General features: G+C 37.8%; 1 protein-coding gene across 1 annotated transcript; it reads left to right on the top strand.

The window, feature by feature from the left end:
- Positions 1-1,997: 1,997 nt before the first annotated feature.
- LOC109030431 (fatty acid synthase) lies at positions 1,998-23,618 on the top strand. The gene is made up of 19 exons (XM_072304710.1): positions 1,998-2,877; positions 3,762-3,940; positions 6,766-6,918; positions 7,642-7,806; positions 8,071-8,271; positions 9,808-10,049; positions 10,848-11,069; positions 11,515-11,615; positions 13,006-13,234; positions 14,086-14,316; positions 14,808-14,997; positions 15,668-15,897; positions 16,889-17,202; positions 18,005-18,143; positions 18,791-18,913; positions 19,282-19,390; positions 21,375-21,680; positions 22,251-22,415; positions 23,413-23,618. The coding sequence occupies exons 2-19, from the start codon at positions 3,793-3,795 to the stop codon at positions 23,616-23,618; spliced, it is 3,474 nt and encodes a 1,157-aa protein (XP_072160811.1). The 5' UTR covers positions 1,998-2,877; positions 3,762-3,792.
- Positions 23,619-23,915: the final 297 nt, after the last annotated feature.

The following is a 23,915-nucleotide window of genomic DNA, read 5'->3' as shown; positions in this document are numbered from 1 at the left end:
CGTGCAACTGGCAACACTGCTTGCTATTAAAATAATTCAAATGAACAGCTGTCAAGCAAGTCAATGAGGATTTTCCCTCTCTCATCAGAGGACGAATGTCTACTTGCACGCCTGTAAAATTCTTTTATGACTTTCGAATTTTTTCCCAATTTGTATATATTTGTATTATTCTACGTTTAACGGCAATTCTCTGACAAAAGACGTGTTTTTCTTTGACAAAGACGTGTTTGGAACAACACGATAATTTCAAATGAATTATGAAAGTGCTGATTTGTGACCAACTTTAGGCGAAAGAAACCCAAGTTTACAAAAATCAAAAATAATTTGTGTATGCCAGAGCATGGAGGAGTGCTCCACAATTATTTTGGAATTAAATATACTCAAAACTTTTGAATCAGATTCATGACGGTTTGAGGTTTTTGAACTGAAAAACATAGATTTGAGAGGAAATTATTGAGACATCTAATTTGATACGTCCAAGGTAACGAAACTGGTCAAAATTCAGTCCTAAGGATACCGCAGAGTTTTCCGTAAAAATATCAAAATCAGATTTTTTAACCCAACTCAACAAAAATCACTTCGCTGAAAGTTTTTCATCCGTGAATTAAGCGCCTATTCCACATTAACGGTTCAATTTTGATGGACAAAGTGCGAAACCATGTATCTCCGTTTGCGACGTTCCAGACTATTTTCCGTCCTACTTTACCTTTTCAATGGAAAACTCGACAACGTAATTTCTCGAAAACTGGTTTGACTTTTCTCTTTGTTAGCAGAATATGTGGCATAAATTTCAAGATGAATAGTTGGCTTGTTTATCTTTAAAAAAATCAAATAGGAGCGGAAGTTTTGAAACGTCGCAATGGGGATAAGTTATTTTTTTTCACTTTGGTTATCGATTTGTTTATTGCGCTTGTTCCAATATTAATGGTGAAACTTAGAAAGCATTTATTATAGTTTGCACATTTGAGAATACTTTTGTATTTATCTCATGACGGAAAGCACATGAGCTCAAATTTTTCTTAGTGGCAAGGAATAAATCGCTTCGTTTATAGTTTACGTCAAAATCATTAAATTCAAACATCAAATTCGTCAAAAAGCTAAAATCAACTAGAACAAAATTTCCCAAACAAAATTTCACATTTGGCAAAGAACTAAAGTTTCATTCCACCGACTTCCTCCTTTGACCCTTGATACTTTTAAAATGTATTGTCAATTTTCAAGAGATACTCATCATGCTGTAAAACGAATCCATTGCTAAACACTCTGAATTAATGTTGCAATCGATTTGCCTGAACATTTTTGCCAAGTGGGAAGTTTAAACAGATGGATACAAAAAAAAAGGACTTATAACTCAGAAAGTTGAATTGGGAAATTTTATAGGTGTTAGTCGCGTAGTTTGTGACGTTTTGACGAGAGATTTATGTGCGTGTTCTGCATAGAGTACATAGAGTCGTAATGTAAGTGGGAGAGCTGGCGCCACTTTTAAGCATTTTCCAGGTCTCGAATTCCGAGATTCCTGTGCGGCGCTGTGTCTCTTTTTCGATACATAACCGATTGGTCACGATACACGGAGACCCGGCCATATTGCACACCGCCATTTTGGATCGAATATGCATCGAAAAAGTGACCCCGAACACCGGGCTTGGAACTCGTCGAGCAGGACATGGCGCCAGCTCTCCCACTTACATTACGACTCTATGTACTCCATGGTGTTCTGCAGTGCGTAATTTTTTAACCTCTCTGATGATCTTTTCTTGCTCAGCACTACAACACTGCGGCAACCTCTGACTTCTCCAAATTCTGAGTATGAAAAAAAATATGAATTCCACTCATGACCTGCAAAAATTCCTATTCGCGTTTGGACGGTCATTGATCTCGGAAGAGACGCGCAGTTTTTAATGAGCTTCCTCCGCGCCTATGCAAAAAATAGACGTCAATAATTTGCATCTTTTTCGGGAGGCACGGTCGAATTTTTTCATCGTCCACCACGTGTGGTCCAATAAATTTTTTTGCACGCTAACTCCGGCCTATCCAATCCCCCACTTCTTAAGATTTTTCCAGCGTTTTTCCTGCTTTTCTCGCGTCCTTTACCCAGTCTGCGGAAAGTAGGGAAATTAGCACATGCATTTCCTCTCATTGTCGCTTTTCTACGCATCCGTTGCCACTTTGTACCTTTGCGCTGCCGTAGCATTCGTAATTGCGGTTTATAACGACATAATACGAGAATTGACTCGGTTTAATTAATATGTGTAAAGGAACGGCATGCAGATCGCGTTAAGCTTCCGTCGCGCCGTACTTGATGTTTCAAATGTGTGCCAATAAACCAGTTTAAAAATTGAGTCACACGTGACGGTCGGTTTCTAGACCTTATTTTGCTTCGTGAATTTTTTCCGCGGTAGAATAAAAGAAAAACATGCGACAAAAAATACTTTGTCATTAGTAAAAGTTGATTTAAGTTGTATACTCAAGTTGTAGTAGTTTTTACATTTTGATAACTAATGCCAGTTTTCTCGTTGTGAGGACGGAGAAATTCAAGAGGGTAAAGGTGGTCTCAAATAATACTGAATGAAACGAACCGGAAAAATAGAATGAGTGGTTCGTCGGAGAAAATGCGCTACATAGTTCAACCTCGCTGGAGTTCCCAGTTGTGATTTTTTGTCCTCCAACTCTACCAAAGACCCCTAACTTATTTCCTATGGCTTTACATGATCCTATTATGTGTATTCCCTAATTTGTGGCCTTTATCTCTTGAGGTGCACGTGATGGTGCGTATTGATCTTCAGTGAAACGGAAAAGTAAAAAAAAAAAACCAATTAAATCCTATATTTTGCACTAACAGAAGGACTTCCAGAAGAGGAGGAGTCATCAAGAAATCATGTAAGTGAACCTATTTATTAAGAGCCGTTTTTTCATGATAAGAGTTTGGAGCTGGTTTCATTATGATGTTTTAACAGACATAGAAACTTCAGTTTCAATGAAATACTGATTTTTTAAGTCCAGGTGACTGAAGTTTTTGTCATATTGACCCAACTTCAGCTAAGGATACCGGCGTTTTGACTTTAAAGACGCATTAATGAATTATGAGCTCCTGAAATGAAGGCTAAGCGAAAAAATATTAATTAATTTGTCCTACGTTAAATATTTGTAGGGAATTATGCATGTATTGCTCCATTTCTAAATTTCCGTGGAGTAATTTTTCTAGTTGGGGCGAAACATTGGATTTTTAGATTTTGACGGGAAGCCCTTCCTGGTTCCCTAAAAATGATTTGCGATAGTAAAACTCATTCTTTGCCAACTGAGGCTGACGGTTTAAACTTTCATTACAATCGGACAATTTTGTACTCTTATAACGTGGCAGGTCAGAATTTCGCTCGGCTCATTTTCAAAACTCCATTTTCTGAAATACAATTGGATTGCATTTTGCAAAAAGGAACCAAGAGGATTCCAGTGTTGCCAGGATTGTGCAACTTGCGTGGTTGCAGTAAAATTACTGAGATAATGAAAAAGTTAAATTTACAACAGTAACTTTCATTTTAAAATTATAGTTTATATATTGGGAGTAAAGATACTTGTTTAAATAATCAGTTTATATTTTCAAGGTGAAAAGAGTTAACGATCTTAGCGACATTGGAATGATCTTGGTTCCTTTTTCCAAAATGCAATCCAATTAAACTTCAAAATATGTGGCATTTTGCTCAGACGGAGACAATATGTTCCAGTACCTCAATTCCCTTACTTTTTTTCTTTCAAATTTAATACAGATTACAACAACCACGGGAGCCTTTACATAAGATGGAGGAGAAGCCGGAGGTAGTGATCGCTGGAATGGCTGGCACATTTCCTGGGTGTGCCACCGTTGAAGACTTGCAGGAGGCATTGTTTAAAAAGTCACACCTCATTTCCAACGACAAAAGCCACTGGGAGGTGTGTTACGATGAGGGTAAGTGTGGTACTCATGGAAGACGAACGCGGCTTGGGTTCGCTCTTGAAGGAACCGATGCAAAATCGGACGCATTTTTACCAAACGGAACTATGTGCACTGTGACGTGAGGCTTGTTATGCGTATGTCACAGGCAATTGGCAATCGCTGGCAATTTACAGGCCAGTGGTGAATAAATATTGAAAATCATGAAATTCAAAAATAAAAGAAGAAGATTAGAGTGCTGATTATGTTGCAGATAATGTGAATAGACATTTTTTCCTAAACATCGTTAAAAACATGGCAAGAATGTCCACACTCAGAAGAGCGTGTGGTGATCTCCGTGACTTTAGTTGGGTTGAGATCGGACAGGTAACTAAACTAACATCGTGACGAAGCGTAGAGTATCACAAAGAATGAAGGCGCTTCAAGCCGAGCTCATACTTTTGAAGACTATAACTCTTACAAATGACATTATGCCGTTGCGCATTATTGCGATTTATTGAAACAACGTGTGAACCGCTTGCAAATTGCCGACGATTGCTAATTGTCTGCGACACATATATTCTCATGGGTTTAAGGGGTCATGTCTTTATGTACATAGTTTCGTTTGGCAGAAATACGTCCAAATAGAGAATGGAGAAGTCGCTGGTGTCTGCAATTTAGTGAATTTCATGTTTAAGAAGAAACCGATCGTACTAAGCTTGGAAATATCCTTGTTTTCTAAGGAACAAGTATTAGAGAAACTATGATCAAATGAAATACATACACATGAGTCGCTATAATAGAGCTTTCTGACGCTCTGCGACGCCTAATCACCACAAAACTCGGTCCTCCCACACTCCATCAGGGAGTTAACACTCCCTCATCTCATTTAAAACTCCTGTCGCCACCCTCTCACTGGGCGTCCCCTTCGTCTCCTCCCCAGAAGAACCCAATCAAACATATTTTTTGGCAGCCTCTCTTCCGTCATAATATTAACATGACCGTACCAGATAATCTGTTTGGTCACGACATCGAACACGATGTCATTTTCGACTTCCAAGATCTGACGCACTCTCTTATCACGGACCCAATCTCTCCTAGAAATTCCTGCCGACCTCCTCCAAAAATCCATCCCCATTGCTCTTAACATATTCTGTACCAAATGACATAATCTACTAAAATACACGTGTTTAAATGAGAAATGCCGTCTGATGACGTAATGAGGTGGCAGATATTCCCACTATATAATATATTTTTCCACAATTTCCATCAGAAATAATTATGAAAAATACAGTGGAAATCAAAAATAATGACCTTGAGGAGACCGGCCTTTTTCGTTCGTTATGGCCAATGGTTGTTATAACAGATAATTAGATGTTTACGCAGTCACCTCAAATTGAACAGCAAAGAGTAAAAGCTGTGCTGGCGCTAGGAAGACGAGGCTTCCTTATTTGTAGGAAAAGAAACACTACTATTTTTAACACTGCATTTTCATTTTTTTCTTATTTTGTATTTGATTTGTGTGTGCATTGGTGTTTGGCACACGCGGTAAACACTGGTCAGAAATCGTGTATACCGCAGGCGGTGGGTCTGACACCGATAAATTACGAATGTTCAAGGATGAAGCGCGCACCCTCGCGTAGGCGCATTTTGTGAAGTACGCATACAGTCTTGCAGGTGCTAATATCGATGGCTTACGAACAATATCGCCAATCTGACAATTTTGGCATCGCATTCTACAATATAAAATATGTAGACTGATGATCCTAGTTTTTTTTTCTTTTTCTTCAATTTCGTTGGAAGGCGCTTCAATGACGCTGTAATGCATGAAAAAATTGCACATCTAACCTTAAAATCACAAAAATGGCTAGGTTTTCCCTTCGTTCTACAAAATCGTTTGCAGATAGGCGATTTGGTTCGTTAGCCATCGATATGTATATCACGTCGATTGCATTGCGTTTGGCGCAAATCGTGAAGTATGAAGCTAATATGCGTTTTAAGCCGACAGAGCCGATCGGCGCAATGCGTGAAGTATTCACACGGTCTTGTAGGCGCTATTGTGCTCTCCACGAAACAGGGCCGAACGCACTGTGTTTGGCGCAATGCATGAAGTATTCGCACGGCCTTGCAGGCGCTAATATGCGTTTTACGCCGACCGCACTGTGTTTGGAGCTATTATTCGAACGGAAGGAGTTGAGGAACTCTCATCGTACTTGGTTGTTGCCCTGAGCTTTAGCCTTCGTGCCGATGCACGAAGGCTAAAGCCCCATCACAAGGCGAACAATCAAAACTAAAAAAATAAAAAGAACTTGTTACTAAAATGGAGTTTTTGCGAATCGATTTTTCATTTAAAATGTGCTACATAAAATTCATGCCGTTCTTTGACTATCAATATAAATGTCACGTAACACTGAAATATATCCAAATCGATATATTTATACTTTGCACATATAGTGTGATTATTCTTCTACTCTTTTTGAAAGTGTTGAGTTACAAGAAATATCTTAGTATTTGTATTAGTGTGAATATAATAAATAAGTGAGCTACTTGGCGGGAGGCGCATTAAATGAGTTCTTGCTATTTCGAGATATACGTGTTTGGAGTTTCAATATTACATGGATCCTTGTGGCGGGAAAAAAGTGCAACGTGACTTTTCGATGCTGAAAAATTGAAATTTGGGAGCAAATTTTTCACAGAATTTGCAGAAAGACTGGTTTTACTTGCATTATTAATATTTCAATTTTTGCAAAAACTGCACTTATATACCTTGTCCTCCTCTCCATTGATATGCATTAGATTTCAGAGCAAATATACGTACTATGTCTTTTCTAGAGCGACAATATTGATTTTTTGATTCCTAGATGAAATGGACTGGCCAATGTTCACTGGTCACGCAGTTTCTCATCATAAGTTTGATGCAACTTTTTTCAATATTCCATTCAGCTATCCGAGCGTCATGGACCCAATCATGAAGAAATGTTTAGAAATCAGTGTGGAAGCTGTGATCGACGCAGGTGTGTCCTCTGTTCTATATGTAAAATTAACCCGGGAGGCACTCGAGCTTAATCAATCAACCACGCTAGTTTGTGAGAAAACTAATCCTGATTGTTTAACCATCAATCAGTAAAATCATTCCGAATTACTTCTGCAGCTCATGAATGCACAGCCACACTCGTAACCATGCGAAGGCCTCTACTTGCAGCTAACGAGTAGCTCAGTCTACACTAGCAACTATTCGAACTCATCTACCGGGCTAATTGCCTACCCAGCTAATAGCGGGCGTTTTAGAAAAGGGGCGTCTTTTGTTAGACCGCTACTTTTGCTGAGCACGTTTTAAAGCATATAATTTGAAGATCAAATTCATTTTATTGCTGTGGCTTAGTACAAACAGGGTCATCATAATTATTATGGGTGTTCCTGACCTTGCTTAACCTTAATTGGTCGCAATAATAACATATATCGAAGAGAGATCATCAAGATGAACTGAATTTTACAGTTTATAGTATTCTTACCAGACTTAATTGGAAGGTAACTCAAAGGTGCTTTATTTGAGATACGCAACAAAATTAGGCTGCTGTTTGTGAACTTACTGTATTTCTTTTATGTGTGTATTAAGCGCCCAAAGCTAGATAATTTCGAAGCCTTCCAATTAACGGAAGTTTTAAATGAACAAAAAGGTATACGGCCAATGAATGATTTTTAAATTTTAAGAGGTTTAATACTATATTTTCTTCTAGGTTTCAATCCTAAACAGTTGGAAGGGACTAACACAGCTGTTTACGTCACTTACGACAATAGTGAATCTGAACTCATCCTAACTTACACAATTACAGAAAAAGTTCTAATGGGAAACTGTAGAGCCCTGACGGCGAATCGACTCTCATTTGCAATGAACCTGCAAGGTAGACATCGCTTTTGAATTTATTTTAGTTTACGCTATAATGCAGAAAATTTAGGGCACTTTAAAACGTAAACGATTTGCACGAAGTACACTTTCACCAGATTTTTAATCAAAACGACCATATACTCAGTTTTTTGTTTTCGAAAAAAATTGCACATGAGTTATTTGTTTTTGATACTCTTGAATTTAGAAGTAAACTGCAGTAACCATCTAACTCCCTACACTTGGTTAACACTTTGAATTGAGCCATGTGTCTGCATTTCAGGTCCTAGTTATGCGTTCCAAGGTGGTTACGGTTCCATGCTCCACTATTTCGACCACGCCAAAAGACAGTTGGAGGAGGGCCGGTTGGATGGCGCCATAATAGTCAGCGCTAACAATATCATGTCTCCTCGGTTCTTAGCAATTTACCAAGGAATGGGATTTTCAGCAGCTGACGGAAAATGTCGAGCTTTTGATGAACATGGTAAGAGTAGAGCAATTTTGTGTAAAATAAATCGTCCTCTTCAGTTACAATGGGCCTGTTGCAAACTTTTGCTAGAGCAAAACTAAGAGTTGTTTCTTATAGAAAATGCCTCAAAAATCACGATGAGCGCATCGGCAAAGTCTGAAATGCACTCATAACTTCACAATCTGCGTAAGAAATTTGCGGTTTTTTGAGCTTCCCGCTTCAAAAACGATACTACGGCACAGGTGAACATTTTATTAGAGTAGCCGTTCCATCGACGGCAATACTCATCATGGCCTACGCCAATCCGCCAAAACACGTGTGATTGGACGAGATAACACCTGAACAGGATTAGACCAGATAACAATCGGCGTGTTTATGTTCACATTTCCCTCGCCCGCCCTGATTGACCTTGAACTCTCCTCGAATAATTACTCGCGGAACTGCGCAAGCGTCGGCCATGATAAATATTGCCGACGGTGGAGGGACTCCTCTGACAAAATGTTCACCTGTGCCGTAGTATCGTTTTTGAAGCGGGAAGCTCAAAAAACCGCAAAGTTCTTACGCATATTGTGAAGTTATGAGTGCATTTCAGACTTTGTCGATGCGCTCATCGTGATTTTTGAGGCATTTTCTATAAGAAACAACTCTTAGTTTTGCTCTAGCAAAAGTTTGCAACAGGCCCATTAAGTGTCAAGAATAGTAAAACTGTATCTAATGTAACTGTAAATAATTGTACTGAGAATGTTGGCCTTCTCTTACTGATACACTGTAGTGACGAGACTCATGTTACGCATCTTTACTGCGACTATTGATCTGTTGGGCTATGGACCTGCGGCCTGATTATTAAAATTGATAGACGAAGCGATAGACAAAGAGGACATAGGGAGTATGGAGCAATCCCGTCGGTTGAAACTGGTGGTTCTTACAGACTAAAGAGAATAATGATGGACTAACGAAATGGTCTCTTGGCGGTTCTAGTTAATTATTCTATTCCCACCTCCTTATAGTCCATTATAACCACACGCTTCCCCACCGAAAAATGGATGATGACTGAACATTCTGGATGTAAAAAAGTGTGCGACAAATGACAAAACGTTGAGTTAACCACCAAAGCAGTTAGCTCTACATCTTGACTTTGCTATAGTAACTGCTGTGGGGGTTGACTCAGCGTTTTGTGAGTTGTCGCGCACTTTTTTACATCCAGAACCTTGAGTCAGCATCCTTTTTTTTGGTGTCCCAATATGATCCCTCCATATAACTTTTGTCATCTATGTCTGTAGCTTTGTCTATCAATTTCAATAATCAGCCCGCTGTAAAAAAAAAAGATGTTTCTCAACATACAAATTTTTAAAAGATTCCATACCGTAGTAAAAAGTGACGCAATACTTTTTTGATGGAGAAAGTTAATCAAAGCTATGTCTACTAGAGGCATAAGCCTCTCTAAGTATCCGGTATCTGATGAAGGTTTCGAAAACTCAAATTTACAAGATCTTACACTGCCAAACATAAGGTCCGAGACGAACTTCATCGAAAAATTTTCAATTGTTTCAGCTCAAGGATATGCAGTAAGCGATTCGTGCGCAGCTTTCTTCATACAACGTGCCCGAGACGCGAGAAGAAATTGGGCGACAGTAATCGGGGCCGATTTCAGATTTTTCGGCGACAAGGCGGACGGAAATTTCATATCGTTCCACGAGGAACCGGTCAAAAAGATGCTGCGCGAAAATTATGAAAAGTGGAAAATCGACCCTACTACTGTCACATACATTGAAGCCGACGGATGTGGGTTCAAGGTTAGTGTATGTTAATCAGTCTGCCAAGAGAAGACGCGCAGTCTCAGTATGAGCAACTGCACGATTTTATAAATCGAGGTGTAAAATTTGGTGCTTGAGTCTACATAGTTCTCAAAAACCTGGAGTGATATGAATGCGAAGTAAAATTAACATCATAAAAGCACATGACACTCAAAAAAAAAAATAGTAGATTTTGCTTCGCATTCATAACACGTGAGGTTTCTGAGTGCTATATATGCAGATTCTACCACATAATTTCCACGGAAGAAAAAAGTATTAAGGGTTGTCCCCTTAAAATTGTGGTGCCACCCCACTTTGTAGGATGATGTGGACATTTCCAAATATTGTGGTAGTGTGACAACTCAAGTTGGTGGTAGTACCGCAACGTTTGGGTTAGTAACCCAATTTATTGGAGTACTACCACAATTGACTGAAAATGTCTAAGTTGGGAATTGACTCCTACCTCTTTTTTCCGTGTCACTCCAAAAATTTTACCAATTTGCAACCCAGATTGCATACCTTCTGGTTTGAAGGAAACTTTTCGATTAACGTGAGAGCTATACTTAAGCATCGGCAAAAATATAATTAAGAAACGTTCTAACATTGTGCCGATTTACGTGCTATTTTAACGATTCGGAAGTGAGGTTGCATACGTTGCAATTTGAATTTCTTCAAACATTTTCATGTTTGATCTTCAATTTGCAGGAAAATTGCTAAAATGCACGTAAAACTAATGATTTATGGGGTCATTGAAAAAGGGAGATGATAATTTTTAAATTACGTATTGAACTTTTGCAGGAACGAGAGGACAAGGAGATCAATATAATAGCAGAAACTTTCTGCAAAAACCGGAAATCTCCTTTGTTAGTCGGCTCGGTGAAGTCAAATATAGGACACGCAGAGACGGCTGCAGCTGCAGCGGGAACGGTCAAAGCTGTAATTGCCCTAAATAAGTCAGAAATCCCTCCCAGTATCAACGTAGAGACACCAAACTACAAACTAGCAGCCAACAAAATGAAGGTATGTCCGAAAATTGCCTTGGAACGTTGGCGAAAAAAATATGCAAAGTATGTCCTCAAAATTAAATACTGAATATGTAGAGAGTATCCCTATATTTATTGTGATTATTTATTGTTTACGTTTAAAAATGAAGAACAAACTTGCACTCTGGTAGGAGCGTGAACGGAAATCCTTTTCAATGTAAGGATATCCTTTTCAATGTAAGGATATCCTTTTCAATGTAATGTGAGTTTGCACTACCTCGGTCAGGAGCATGCTCATTTTCTTATTTTAATTTTTCATTTTTTAGCTCTTATTCCAGTTGAGAATGGGCATGTAATAAGCCAAAAACGTTCTGGTTAAGTTTATTCTATTTTTTTTTAGCCTTGTAAACCCATTTGTTTTATATTTAATGTTTTTTTATCGTTGTAAGGATAACTAAATCAACAACTTATTACACTTTCAGGTAGTTACAGAATCAACACCACTCAAAGGCAATTTGGTCGGAATAAATGCCATTGGATTTGCTGGAGGCTTTGGCCATTTACTTTTACAACAAAATGTCAAGTAAGTGTCTCTTGGAACTAATAGCTTTGAAAAACTAGCAGCATTTCTCCGAGAGAAGTCTATTTTTAATGGAAACCCTAAACGGACCCATTATGCATGAATGCCCGCAAGTTTGGGCCATAAATTGAAATAAAAATAGTAACTTAAATTACTCCATAGAACCAATTTACGATGCTAAATTGTGATAAGCATAAAGTAAAGACTCCCTTGCCTTGTTTGCCTATAGAATCATTAGAGGCCAAAAGGAATGCAATGGAATACAAAAAGCCACTGTAACCCTTCTCAATACGAAAGAGTTGGCATAAAATAAATTTTTGAACACAGCAATGAACTTTCTTTCATGTATCCAGACTGCCATGCATTTCATTCATTGCTAATCTCATTGTTTAGCTTTTATAATTTTTGAATACACCAACCTCGAGTAATAGAGCCTCTTATGGACGTATTTATGCTAAAAGGAACTATTTGCATAGGGTTTGCGTGTCAGATAGTTCCTTTTAGCATAAATACGTTCTTTCATAAAGCCATATCACCTGAAGGCTACAGGAAACCCTCAGAATTTCAAGAGAGAACTGGCCATTTCCATCCTCAAATCATCATTGAGATAGCTTTTCTTAACTTCAAAGTTCTGTCTACGTTCTGTGTTCGCGACGTTGTATTCTACGTAGAAAATACCATCATTTCCTTCTTACGGTGTAAAACTCTCGATGAAAATTTTTTTCAAGACTGGATCATATTACAAAGCATGATAATCAGTTACATGTAAACTAAACGCTCACAAGCGTAATGTTCCCTAAATAGGATTGAATGTACGATGAAAAAGAGACTGAAATGGACGTATTTCTACCAAACAGACCTATGTGGAGGTGAGAAAGATGGGGTGTGCTCTATAAATCTGCATAAGAAGCAATGTAAAAGTGGGCGTGGTTCCTTTTGAAGAATTGGAAAAGCGGGATATTGCATTCTATCAAACAGACCTATGTGTCAACTGGATGCGGGAGTCATGAGCCGCGGGCAGGGCAAGAAAGCGTTGTGGACAGGGCTCATGAGTTAAAGCGTCCCGACGACGTTGCCCTCGTTCCGCTCCCGCTCCCTCATTGCCGCTGACGTCACTGGCGCTTTATTATTCTCATTCACTCTTACGCAAGAGAACTAACGAGCACACCCCATATTTCTCACTTCCACATAGGTCTGTTTGGTAGAAATACGTCCAAATATTAAGGGAGATTTTTGTTTTTTATGGTTTCTCATTTCAAAATATTTCCGATACTCATCATGTGCAAAGCCTGAGTTAATATGAGTGAGCCTCGAAAAACCCGCAAGTGCAAGCTTATTCGAGAACTCACTTAGAATTCTCTCTGGCTTGCAAAACTTCAGACAACTTTCACAGGAGCGCATCGTCGAAGAAAATAGAAGAATCTTTGCCTCAGATTATGCTGATGTCATCACGGACGGAAGAGGGGATCGAGCAAATTCTTCAGCGTGTGGCAACAACCAACGTGACGCCTGAATTTGCCGCTTTGTCAAACGGGGTGTTCCAGGAACCTATTAAAGGGCACATGTTCAGAGGATATAACCTGAAGCACGCAGATGGAACAATCTCTGAACCTAAACGGCAGGTAAAAGATAGTTTTGTCGTAATACACGGAAAAAAAAAGAATTGCTGATCCAGCAATTCAATTGCTAAAAACAGTGAGTGCAATGTTTCAACGCAGATTTTACAACAAAAAAATGCTACTTTAACCACCCTCGTGGTTAAATTAGTTTACAATGTGGTTAAAGTAGCATTTTTTTGTTGTAAAATCTGCGTTGAAACATTGCACTCATTGTTTTTAGCAATTGAATTGTTGAATCAGCAATTTTTTTTTCCGTGTACATTCAAACAATCAAAACGTTTACAGAAAATTGAGAATGTTGCAATAAAAATCAGTATAGTTTACCTTAGTAATGGGTAACGCTGGAATGCAGTTGAAGTTTAAGGGAAACAAGCAAAGTACCCTCCAATGCGATTATCGCATGCGAAGGACACTAAAAATTAAGCTTTCATTATATCGCCTGAATGCAACTATTCGAGCTTCACGGATGCCCGGGTTGCATACGCACGGAATTGAAGGCGTTTTGGCGATGTGAGCAATCATCGATTCACTCGCACCGCGAGTGAACTCGTAGATAAAGTTTTTCTTATCTCCTTTTCTCCAGTTTCAAGGTCAATCATTTGCGAAAACGACTGCCATCTTTTCATGACCTCAAAAGCGCATATGTGCATCCTCACTTGTAGGGTTTTGCGCTTTTGAAATTTTACCAAAAAATTACAACGCTCAAAGGAGCCATTTTATACCATTTTCTGTTTGATTGAATTATTTCGCTTTGTTTTAAAATTCCTATTTATGTGCCTTCTCTGTTGATGCGCTTATAGCTAAAATTGCCATAGTGGATTCTTTTTAAATTTTCTATCTCTGACTAATTTCAGAGAGTAGACGGAGATAAAGGCCCAATTTGGTGGGTGTTTTCTGGGATGGGCTCCCAATGGAACGGCATGGGCGCTCAACTTATGCACATTCCTCTGTTTCGTGACGTCATCGATAAATGTGACGAAATTCTACGTCCACGCGGTGTTGATATTAAACATATCTTAACAACGGATGATGAGACTATCTTTGATAACATCCTTCATTCTTTTGTCGGCATTGCCGCCATTCAGGTAAGTTTCCAGAATTACCGTGTTGTTTGAACAAATAAATTTTCATATGCTACAAAGCGAGAGAGAAATTACCCCGTCCTCTTTGTAAAATGATGGATCAAATCAGAGAAAAAGTTTTGAAAAAAGATAAAAATTGTTATTTTTATACATCAAAATATACATCATTATGGAGAAGACTAAATGACAAAACAAAGACACCAATACAATGGCAAAAATTGCATATTTCAAATTTTATGTCAATATGGACTTTTAGAAAAACCTGAGATATTTTGACCACCAATACTAAACGAAATTTATGATGATCCTGGAGTTTTCGCTTAGTGCAAAAATTAAAATGAAACTCGAAATTACGAACGTCGTTAAGTGGCACAAACTTCTGTTGTTCTGTATGTTCTTTACATAATTTTCTGGCCTCAGTTCAATGCTCCGCTTTGAACTTGCACAGAAATTCAAAGCGTTAGTAAACATTATACGGTTTTTTCTGATTATAGATTGGGCTGGTCGAAATTCTAAGAGCTTTGGAAATTGAACCAGAAGGCATTATCGGTCATTCTGTCGGTGAATTAGGCTGTGCATACGCAGATAACTGCTTGACTCTCGAACAAACTATTTTAGCAGCCCATGCTCGAGGAAAGGCGTCTCTAGAGGCAACTCTAATCAAAGGAATGATGGCTGCTGTAGGTTAGTATAATCGCTGACTCATTTCATGTAATAGATCATTTAAAATTAAAATTTGAGATTGCTGTAAAAAGATGCAGACTCCTCAAGTTTCAAGCCTATTGTTTCTTTATTGGAATTTCCATGGAAAAACATGGGCGGATCCAGGGGCGCGTAGGGGGCGTATGCCCCCCCCCCCCGTTCGCTCAAAAAAAGGAGGATGAAAAAGGGAAGGAAAAGGGACGGAAAAGAGAAGAACGGAACAAAGGAAAGAAGAAGGGTGGACGCTTATATTTGGTAATTATTCTTGACAAAAATGACTCAAACTGCATATTCGATGCTTTAGACTACATAATTTGAAATTTAATTGAGTGTGAGATTTAAGGAGTAGAGAGATTCAAAAGTAGATTCATTGGAAAATAATATGGAGACATTCGCCACCAATTTCCCACGACAACAATTTTCAGTAGGCTCGATCCCCTTACTGAATTTCCCGCAATATTTGGATATTTTATTGTGAATGTTTTTAAATATATTTATGTTTTGTCGACATTCAAAAAAAAATAATTTTAAGAATGGAGGAATATCTGCATCCTCAGCTCTTTAAAAGATATAATAAAATTTTAATGAAAATTCTCATGAATAAAAGTAATGAAATTTTAGTCGCCTCTAAATTCTTGCGTTATCGTTACAGGTTTAGGATTCCGTGATATAGTTGGAATGCTTCCAGAGACGATTGATGTAGCTTGTCAAAACTCCTCGACAAGCTGTACAATTTCTGGCCCAACTGAGGACGTGACGAAATTCGTCGCCGAGTTGGAGGCCAAGGGCATATTCGCCAAAAGTGTGAATGTTGCAAATATCGCCTACCACTCGAGGTATATTCAACCGGCCGGTCCAATTTTACTCAAATATCTAAAAGAGGTATGAAATAGCAAATGGCATACATGCAAAATCAATAAATTTACTCAGTAACTGAAGATCTACGATATAAGAACTCTCACTACCAAGGTCGTCATTTCAATAATAAACATGAGTAATGATTTGATTAAAAAAAAAAAAAAAAAAAAAAAAAAAAAATTGAAAGTATTACAATCTTATGGCGTTCAGATCTTATTTATAATTTTGTGGTTGGGCTGTAATTGAATCATTAAATACAAAAAGGGCACATGTCCAGAAAACCAAATTGTTCAGGAGACACAAAAGACTGTTTATTTCGTGGTAGATATTTTATGAAAAGTCGTTATGTTTAAAAAAACCGGCACTCCGCTTCTCCCCGCGCCGGTATTTTTAAACATAACGACTTTCCAAAAAATATCTACCACGAAGTAAACAGTTTTTTGTGCCTCCTGAACAATTTGGTTTTCTGGACATGTGCTCTTCTTGTATTTAGTGATTCAATTATTATGTGAAATTCTACTGGGAAGCAAATGTTCAAAGGAACAAAATCCTATTCTTTTAAAATTAAATAAGTAACAATTTCTTTATTTTCAGGTCGTTTTCCTCGAAAATGTTTTTCATGCTCAATTTATACGGTTTAACTATACAGGAAGTTGTTACTAATCATGTTATATCTACATGAGTTTTCATGCTGCTTAAATTGTACTCGTGTAACTATACCCATACGTTTAAAAGAGCATTTTGCGAAACTTAAGTAAAATACACCTAATTTTCATTAAAATTTAAAGAATGGCCAATATTGTGGTTTTCCCCTCATATGGTATCAACGCATTTAAGCAAGCCCCATATTGACCTAAATGTGGTTGATAAGCTTTTTAATATGGATGTTATTAATAGAACTAATTTTATAAAAACTTGCTGCATTATAATGGCCATTCTATCAATTTCAAAGTATTGACAATAATGTTGCGATAGGTACCGCAACTTTCACAATGCATTCGTCTGTACTTTTTAGGTAATTCCAATCAACACAAAGCGTTCAACTAAGTGGGTGAGCAGCTCGGTCCCAAAAACTAACTGGTTCACAAATGCCGCCAAATTCAACTCACCAGAATACCACACGAATAACCTTTTAAGCCCCGTTCTGTTCGAAGAGGCCATCACGGTCATTCCGAAAAATGCAACACTCATTGAAATCGCTCCTCATGGTCTGCTGCAGGCCATTCTCAAGAGGGCTCTTCCAGACACCGTCGCAAATGTCCCGTTAACGAGACGAACCAAAGGTCCCGACCCTAGTAATGTGAAGTTCCTACTTGATGCTATTGGCAAGTGAGTATAGCAGACACGAATGTGCATGCATGTCAGGGGCATTCACTGGCAGAGCCTCTTTCACCGGTGTAAAATCGAATGAAAAATTAGCCAAAGAAGTATTATGACTGAGTTTAACCACTCGAAAAAAAGGAATTGAAGCATCCGTAATTTTTTGCAATCCTCATGCCAAATTCATGTAGTCAGTCCGACATTTTCTTTTAAAAATGGTCCTACTCGCTATAGCTGCGTTGATTGAAGTTTAGATTTTGTTTTTGGTACTGAAAGTTAGGTATATTAATTTGGTAAAATTTTAACTTGGAAATAATTTTTATTGATAAATGGACCGCGTTTACCAGAAAGGTACCGAGCCACATCGGCTATTGCCGAATTTAACCGGGCAATTTAATTGTTTACGAGAGAACGTTTGCGCGGATTCTTTTGACAATCTTGAGGAATGTGCTTTGTACAATGTAGAAAATTCACTGAAATTTGCACGAAAATCCGCACAAACGTTTCCATGTAAAAAATTAAATTGCCCAGTTAAAGTTGGCAGTGGCTGATGTGGCTTGGTTCCTTTCTGTTTAACGCGGTCCAAATATATCTTAAGGTATGCAGTTAGATGATTTTTATGAAACCTAAACATTTCCTCTTGCTTTAGAATTCAGAGAACTAAAGGCAACAGATTTGTGCATTTTTGAAGTCACCCGCACTCCTAAGCCCGATGACAAGTTATGATGGTATAAAATGACGAAATCACAAATAATTATACGTTTACTTATCAACATTCGTTCCTTACCTTAAATATTTTTTTCGCCTGAAGGTTGTATCTCTTGGGTTACTCGCCGAATGTGTCTCTCTTGTATCCACCAACTCAGTTTCCGGTACCATGTGACACCCCAAGCTTACAGCCATTTGTCACTTGGGAACACTCCGAAACTTACAAACTTCCTGATTACATGGTAAGTGAATCATATGACAGATTTGTGAAAATTGTCCATACTTAAAATGAGGTGTCAACATCAATGAATCGTTTCCTTTCAACAGACCCCAACGGTGCCATTAAAAAGGAAACGCATGATTTGGAACTTCATGTAACGCACATGGAAAGGACTCCTTTTGTTCCCCAGTAAGCTAACTTCAGTATTTAGCCATATTCTTAATTCGAGTAAAAAAAAGTGTAAACATTTGTTCAGCCATATGCTGTATCCACAATGATAGATATTAAAAACGTGAGCCAAAGATTCATAATTTTTTTTACAATTTTATTTGCATTCCTGAAATTTTTTTTCCTGAAATTTATTAGCCCTTGTAAAAATTCAAATTGTAAAAAAATTATGGATCTTTGGCTCACGTTTCTAACATTTATAAAAAAAAGTATCTTGCAACTTCTTAAAACCTTCGACTTTGTTTCATTCCTCAGAAGAGAAGTAATAAAAGTCACCCTTAAATTAGTTTGTTTGTGAATATTTGAAAATTAGTTGAGAACATTTTTGAACCTGCAACCTTTTGCAAAATGTAGTCCTTTTGCGCATTACTCAGTCCAGGTGCATATCGTAATTTAATTGAATGATTATTTTTTGTTTTGTTGGATACATTGTAAATGCAGCAAATATGTGGTAAAGAGGAGTCAATAGTGTGCGAGAAGGCATTTTCTATACCGGAAATCAAAGCATTCCTCAGAAAGTACGAAGAAGAGGACACCCCGATTCATCCAATTTCTTTCCTCTTGGTAAGTTAATATATTTAATTCCTAAGTCTAAATACTTGTTTAAGCTCCATTTTATACGTTAAACATATCAGTATAGTATTAATCAGGTGAAGTTGTTTGTTTAAAAGTATGTTTTTAGCATGGTTTAGAAAATAAATTTCTAAGCAAGAGAAGGGGAAAAACATTTACAGTCAGCGGAAAATGGGTATCACAGTCTTAGTATTACACAAGTTATATGGTGTTGTCAAAGTTAACGTCACTGCGAGTGTTGGCAAATCTACCATCTAAACAAAGCGCTCTTTTTGTGTAGAAATTCGTGCTTGTGTTTTCTCTCAATAACTAAAAATCTTGATTTATCCTGATTCAATGACAAAAAAAATTAATTTCAGGTTGAGGTTTGGAAATCCTTTGGGGCTATTCATAAGAAAATCTACGCGGAAACGCCTGTTGTATTTGAGAATATTCACATCTGGTCTGGGCTTGATCTGTCAAAGGAAGGTGAGGTTTTACAGTCCTAATACTACTCATTATCAAAATCACAGTCACGATATATATTCGTTATTTTTTAGGACTTCTAAACTTAAATCTTCATTTTGACTGAAATTTCATTTTTGCTGTAAAACCTTGCCTATAATGATATTTTCTTTTTCACAATTAACAGATGAACATTAATGAGTTATCACCAAAAGTTTTGGCAAAAGCACCTCAATAAAATATTCATTCATTATTCTATCTCTCTATACGATTATACATATTACAGAATTATACAGTGTCAATGACCTTAGAATAGATTTAACTATTGGGCATAGAGTACATACAGGGTGAGCGAAAAGTCCCCGACCCCCCCTCTAACTTTTGAACGAATTGAGCTAAGGAAATGAAAATTTTGGAAAGGTTCCTATCTCAAAGGGGGACCATCTTTTAAGGGGGTCAAAATTTTGGTACCCCCCTCAGGGGGGGGACAGGGGCCCCCCAACTTTTTTTTCATTAGCCAACCCTTCTTTGTTACTCATTCGAAAGGAACATAAAAAACTAAGAATTTTGGCGCAAAACGCAGATCAAATATCTCAATTTGGACGAGTTATATAGGTCAAAGGTCAATGTGAACCTATTTTCAATAATCATATCTCCGGTTCTAAATTATCGTAAAGAAAAAATAAACGGGAAAATTTACCAAATTGTGTTCGCTTTTACGTAAAAATTGCAGGGAAATCACTTCGAGGTTAATATTATGGGGGGGGGGCTCGGACCCCAAATAACGTCAATTCAAAGGTCATCAATTTTCCTGCGAAATAAGCATATTTCCTTAGATTTTGCTCTCCACATTATCTCTGTAAGGTCAAAATCAGTTTCAAACATTACGTTGGCAAAGTTCCCAAATTCGTGGAAAAGTTAAAAAAAAACGAAATTTAATACGGTCAATTCATTCACTTAATTTCGTTTTTTTTTTTAACTTTTCCCGAAATTTGGGGACCTTGCCAACGTAATGTTGAACTGATTTTGCCTTACTGAGAGAATGGGAGGCAAATCTAGAGGAAAATTGGCTTATTTCGCAGGGAAAATTGAATGACCTTTGTAAATTGACGTATTTGGGGTGCGGGTGGGTCCGAGCCCCCCCCCCCCTTATAATTAAATCGAAGGTGATTTCTGCAATTTTTACGTAAAAGCGAACACAATTTGGTAAATTTTCCCGTTTTATTTTTTTCTTTACGATAATTTGAACCGGAGTTATGATTTTTGAAAATAGGTCAATTTGATCTTTGACCTATATAACTCGGTCAAAAATAGATATTGATCTGCGGTTGGTTTGCGCCAAAATTCTTGTTGTTTATGTTCTTTCGAATGAGGGTATCACAAGATAGGGGTTGCTATTTGAAAAAAAAAGTTGGGGGCCCCTGTCCCCCCTGAGGGGGGGACCAAATTTTGACCCCCTTAAAAGTTGGTCCCCTGTTGAGGATAGGAAAACATTTCCAAAGTTTCATTTTCCTTAGCTCAATTCGTTCAAAAGTTAGAGGGGGGGTCGGGGACTTTTCGCTCACCCTGTAGAGTCGTAATGTAAATGGGAGAGCTGGCGCCATTTACTGCTCCACGACTTCCAAGCTCGGTGCAAGCCGAGCTTCGGGCACTTTTTCGATACATGTTCGATCCAAAATGGCGGTGTAGAATACGTGGTAATTCCTTTCTGCTTCGTTTACATCGGATGGCCAGGTACCCGTGTATCGAAAACAATCAATCATGTATCGAAAAAGTGACCCGGCGTCACGCATGAGTCTCGAAATTCGGGACTTGAAAAATTCTTAAACGTGGCGCCAGCTCTCCCACTTACCTTACGATTCTATGTACTCTATGCTCTTGGAATACAAAGCTCAAAACACCGACATTTTACGAAGTTTGATCGGTGATTTAATATTGTATATGTATTTTTGCGAATTTTTGAGAACGAATATTTCATGCCAAAAATGTGATTTTTTTTTGTCTCTAGATCTTTGCAGCGTCTCCATTTCGGTCCTTCCGGTTGACGGCGAATTTGAGATAGCCCAAGAGTGGATAGGGCAGGGCAAAAATGAGGATGAAGAGATAAGGAACATGCTTATAAGTGGTAGGATAAAGTTGTGGGAGGATGCGGCAGACAGTCCAAACAGTTCAGAGAGTTTTGAAAAGTCAAACGATGATGAGATATGCCAAAGTTGGCAAGCTGATGATATCGAAAGGTATTACAATAACAGCGGGAAAGCAAAATTACACCTGAAGTCGACACATATTCATGAACTGGAACTTTGCAGTAAAGGTGAGTTCTGGTAAAACAGTGACGTAATTTTTGAAATGTTATGGTTAAAATACAATATTTCGAAGTTACTGCGTTAAGGAAGAGAAATTGCCCTCTGATCCACGGATTCTAAATTCGTATACTGCCGTGCTAAGAAAAAAACGCCGTATAAAGATTCGAGAGTTGCCAAATTTCTCTTGATAAAACATGTATTTTTGACAACATATTTACCCTTGAAATTTTTAGATATTTTAGATCCAATTGGGCGCAAAATTGTCTGAAAATTTCGGAAAAGTATATACGCAATTTTCCTAACAAATTCTGTTTTTATCGGAGGAAACTTGGCATTGTCTGAGGTCTCATACCGCGTGTTTCCTTAGCACAGGTATGCCGTATTATTTCCTCATGTTACCGTTTTATAAAGTCTTTCGAAACAATGAATGATCTCTTTCAAATTAATTATGACGATCATTTTCAGGGAAAAACGTTAAAGACGTGTTGATAGAGGAGCACACGAACCTCAGAGTAACTGTATGAAATTTGATGATATTCACTAATTCACTGATATCTTGTACATTTAAAATCAAACAGGGCTCAAAGGAAAAATCTTATGGAGTGGAGACTGGGTGCTGAACTTTGATACTATCCTGAAAGCGAATCTTCTTCAAGGAATAAAGGATGCAGCCCAACTGGATGAACCGTCTTCCATTCAGTTTATGTTTATCTCTCCTGACCAAACACAACTTATTGAGGAAGGTAATCCCCTTATGCATTGATTTTTTAATCAGCCAATAATATTACACGCAAATGAACGCCCCATGTATTAATGTCTTCTTCACCGAACAATATCCCAGGCACAACATACTCACTTTAAAATGATACGGTTAGGTATATATGATTCATTTATTGTCAACGTCAATTCATTCCTATAAATAAGAACACTCTTGCGTAGCTTTTATGATCTCATTTTTACTGTAGCAATATATCATACTATGCAGAATTTTCTCATTCAATATTTTTTTTATCTTCCGTGTTGAGGAGGGTAGATTGCTTCAACCTCACATAATTTTTAGGAAGGTTGTTGTCTTCAATTTGAAAGTAGTATCTTATTTTGTGACTTATAAAAGGCCTTTCATGAAATATAAAAAGAATTAAATGATAGAATACCTCTTTTTGTCGTCATAATCTTGACGAAGTGAATTCACGCCGTATTGTTTTCAGTCGTAAATGCCAGTGAGGAAAAGGTCCTCAGTCCACCTGAACGATAAATTGGACTACATTTTGCCATAAGGAAATACCATTTCTGGCATAAAATCAGCTATTTTCATATGATAAAACTGATTACAAAATGTTATATAATCGAGCAATTGACCGGTACAATGAGGCACAGGAGAGCGTTCTAAGAACATTTTAAAATGAAAATTTCTTCAAGAGGTTAACCGAACCACGGTTATTCCAGTTTAAAGTTTGCAGTTTATAAACACCGATTCGAGAAAAAGCTATCTGAGATTATACTTTGCCACGTTTGGGACACTTCATAGCTGGATTATATGACACATACACTTTTTATTGATTAAAAAATTCACTAAATCAATTTAGTCTTCGATATACTAAGTTTACAATCTAAATTATGCTGTCCAATTTTTTGAACCAACTCGATAAAAATTGCTACCTGGCCTCTGTAGACTCAGGACTTTTTACCAAAGGATAGTCGATTTATTTGAAGTTACCGTGAGTATTTCCAATTCCGTAGGATCCCTGGTTGAATTTTGTTTGGATTCTTCGCTGCACTCTTTCCATTGTGCGGGTATCACGGCGCGAAATTTCAAAACACAACCCTCGATTGAACTGGCAGGAAAAGAGATTGTTGACACAGAGCGCTTACAGTTTATTCCCTACTCAGAGACGTCCTTTTCTGTAAGTCAATATAGCTTTCGAGAGAGTAATTCTTCTTTATGATCTTGATTAATTAAACTGTTAACTAGCGACGCGATTTTAAAAATACGATCCAGTCCAGCGGGCCGATTATTGAAACTGATAGACAAAGCGATAGACAAAGAAGACGTAAGGAGTATGGAGCGATCCTATCGGTAGACATGGTTGGTTCTTATAGACTAAGGAAGAAAATTATGGACTAACTGTCGGTTCTTTAGTGGGTTGCCGTTAGTTAGTCCATTACCTACCTCCTATGTCCATTGCCACCACCTGCTTCCACCAATAGGATCCCTTCAAATCCCTTTTGTCGTCTTTGTCTAT

Source organism: Bemisia tabaci, chromosome 9 (assembly GCF_918797505.1).
Source record: "Bemisia tabaci chromosome 9, PGI_BMITA_v3".
NCBI lineage: Eukaryota > Metazoa > Arthropoda > Insecta > Hemiptera > Aleyrodidae > Bemisia > Bemisia tabaci.
The sequence above is the reverse complement of the archived record's forward strand: the minus strand, read 5'-3'. Positions and strand labels throughout refer to the sequence as shown.

What these genes read in the sequence shown, in the direction of transcription:
- LOC109030431 (XM_072304710.1), top strand. Translation starts at nt 3,793, where the DNA reads ATGGAGGAGAAGCCGGAGGTAGTGATCGCTGGAATGGCTGGCACATTT. An exon ending in GGAGGTGTGTTACGATGAGG is followed by an intron (nt 3,941 to 6,765) that starts GTAAGTGTGGTA and finishes TTTGATTCCTAG; the next exon opens with ATGAAATGGACTGGCCAATG. An exon ending in ACTGGAACTTTGCAGTAAAG is followed by an intron (nt 21,681 to 22,250) that starts GTGAGTTCTGGT and finishes AAAATCAAACAG; the next exon opens with GGCTCAAAGGAAAAATCTTA.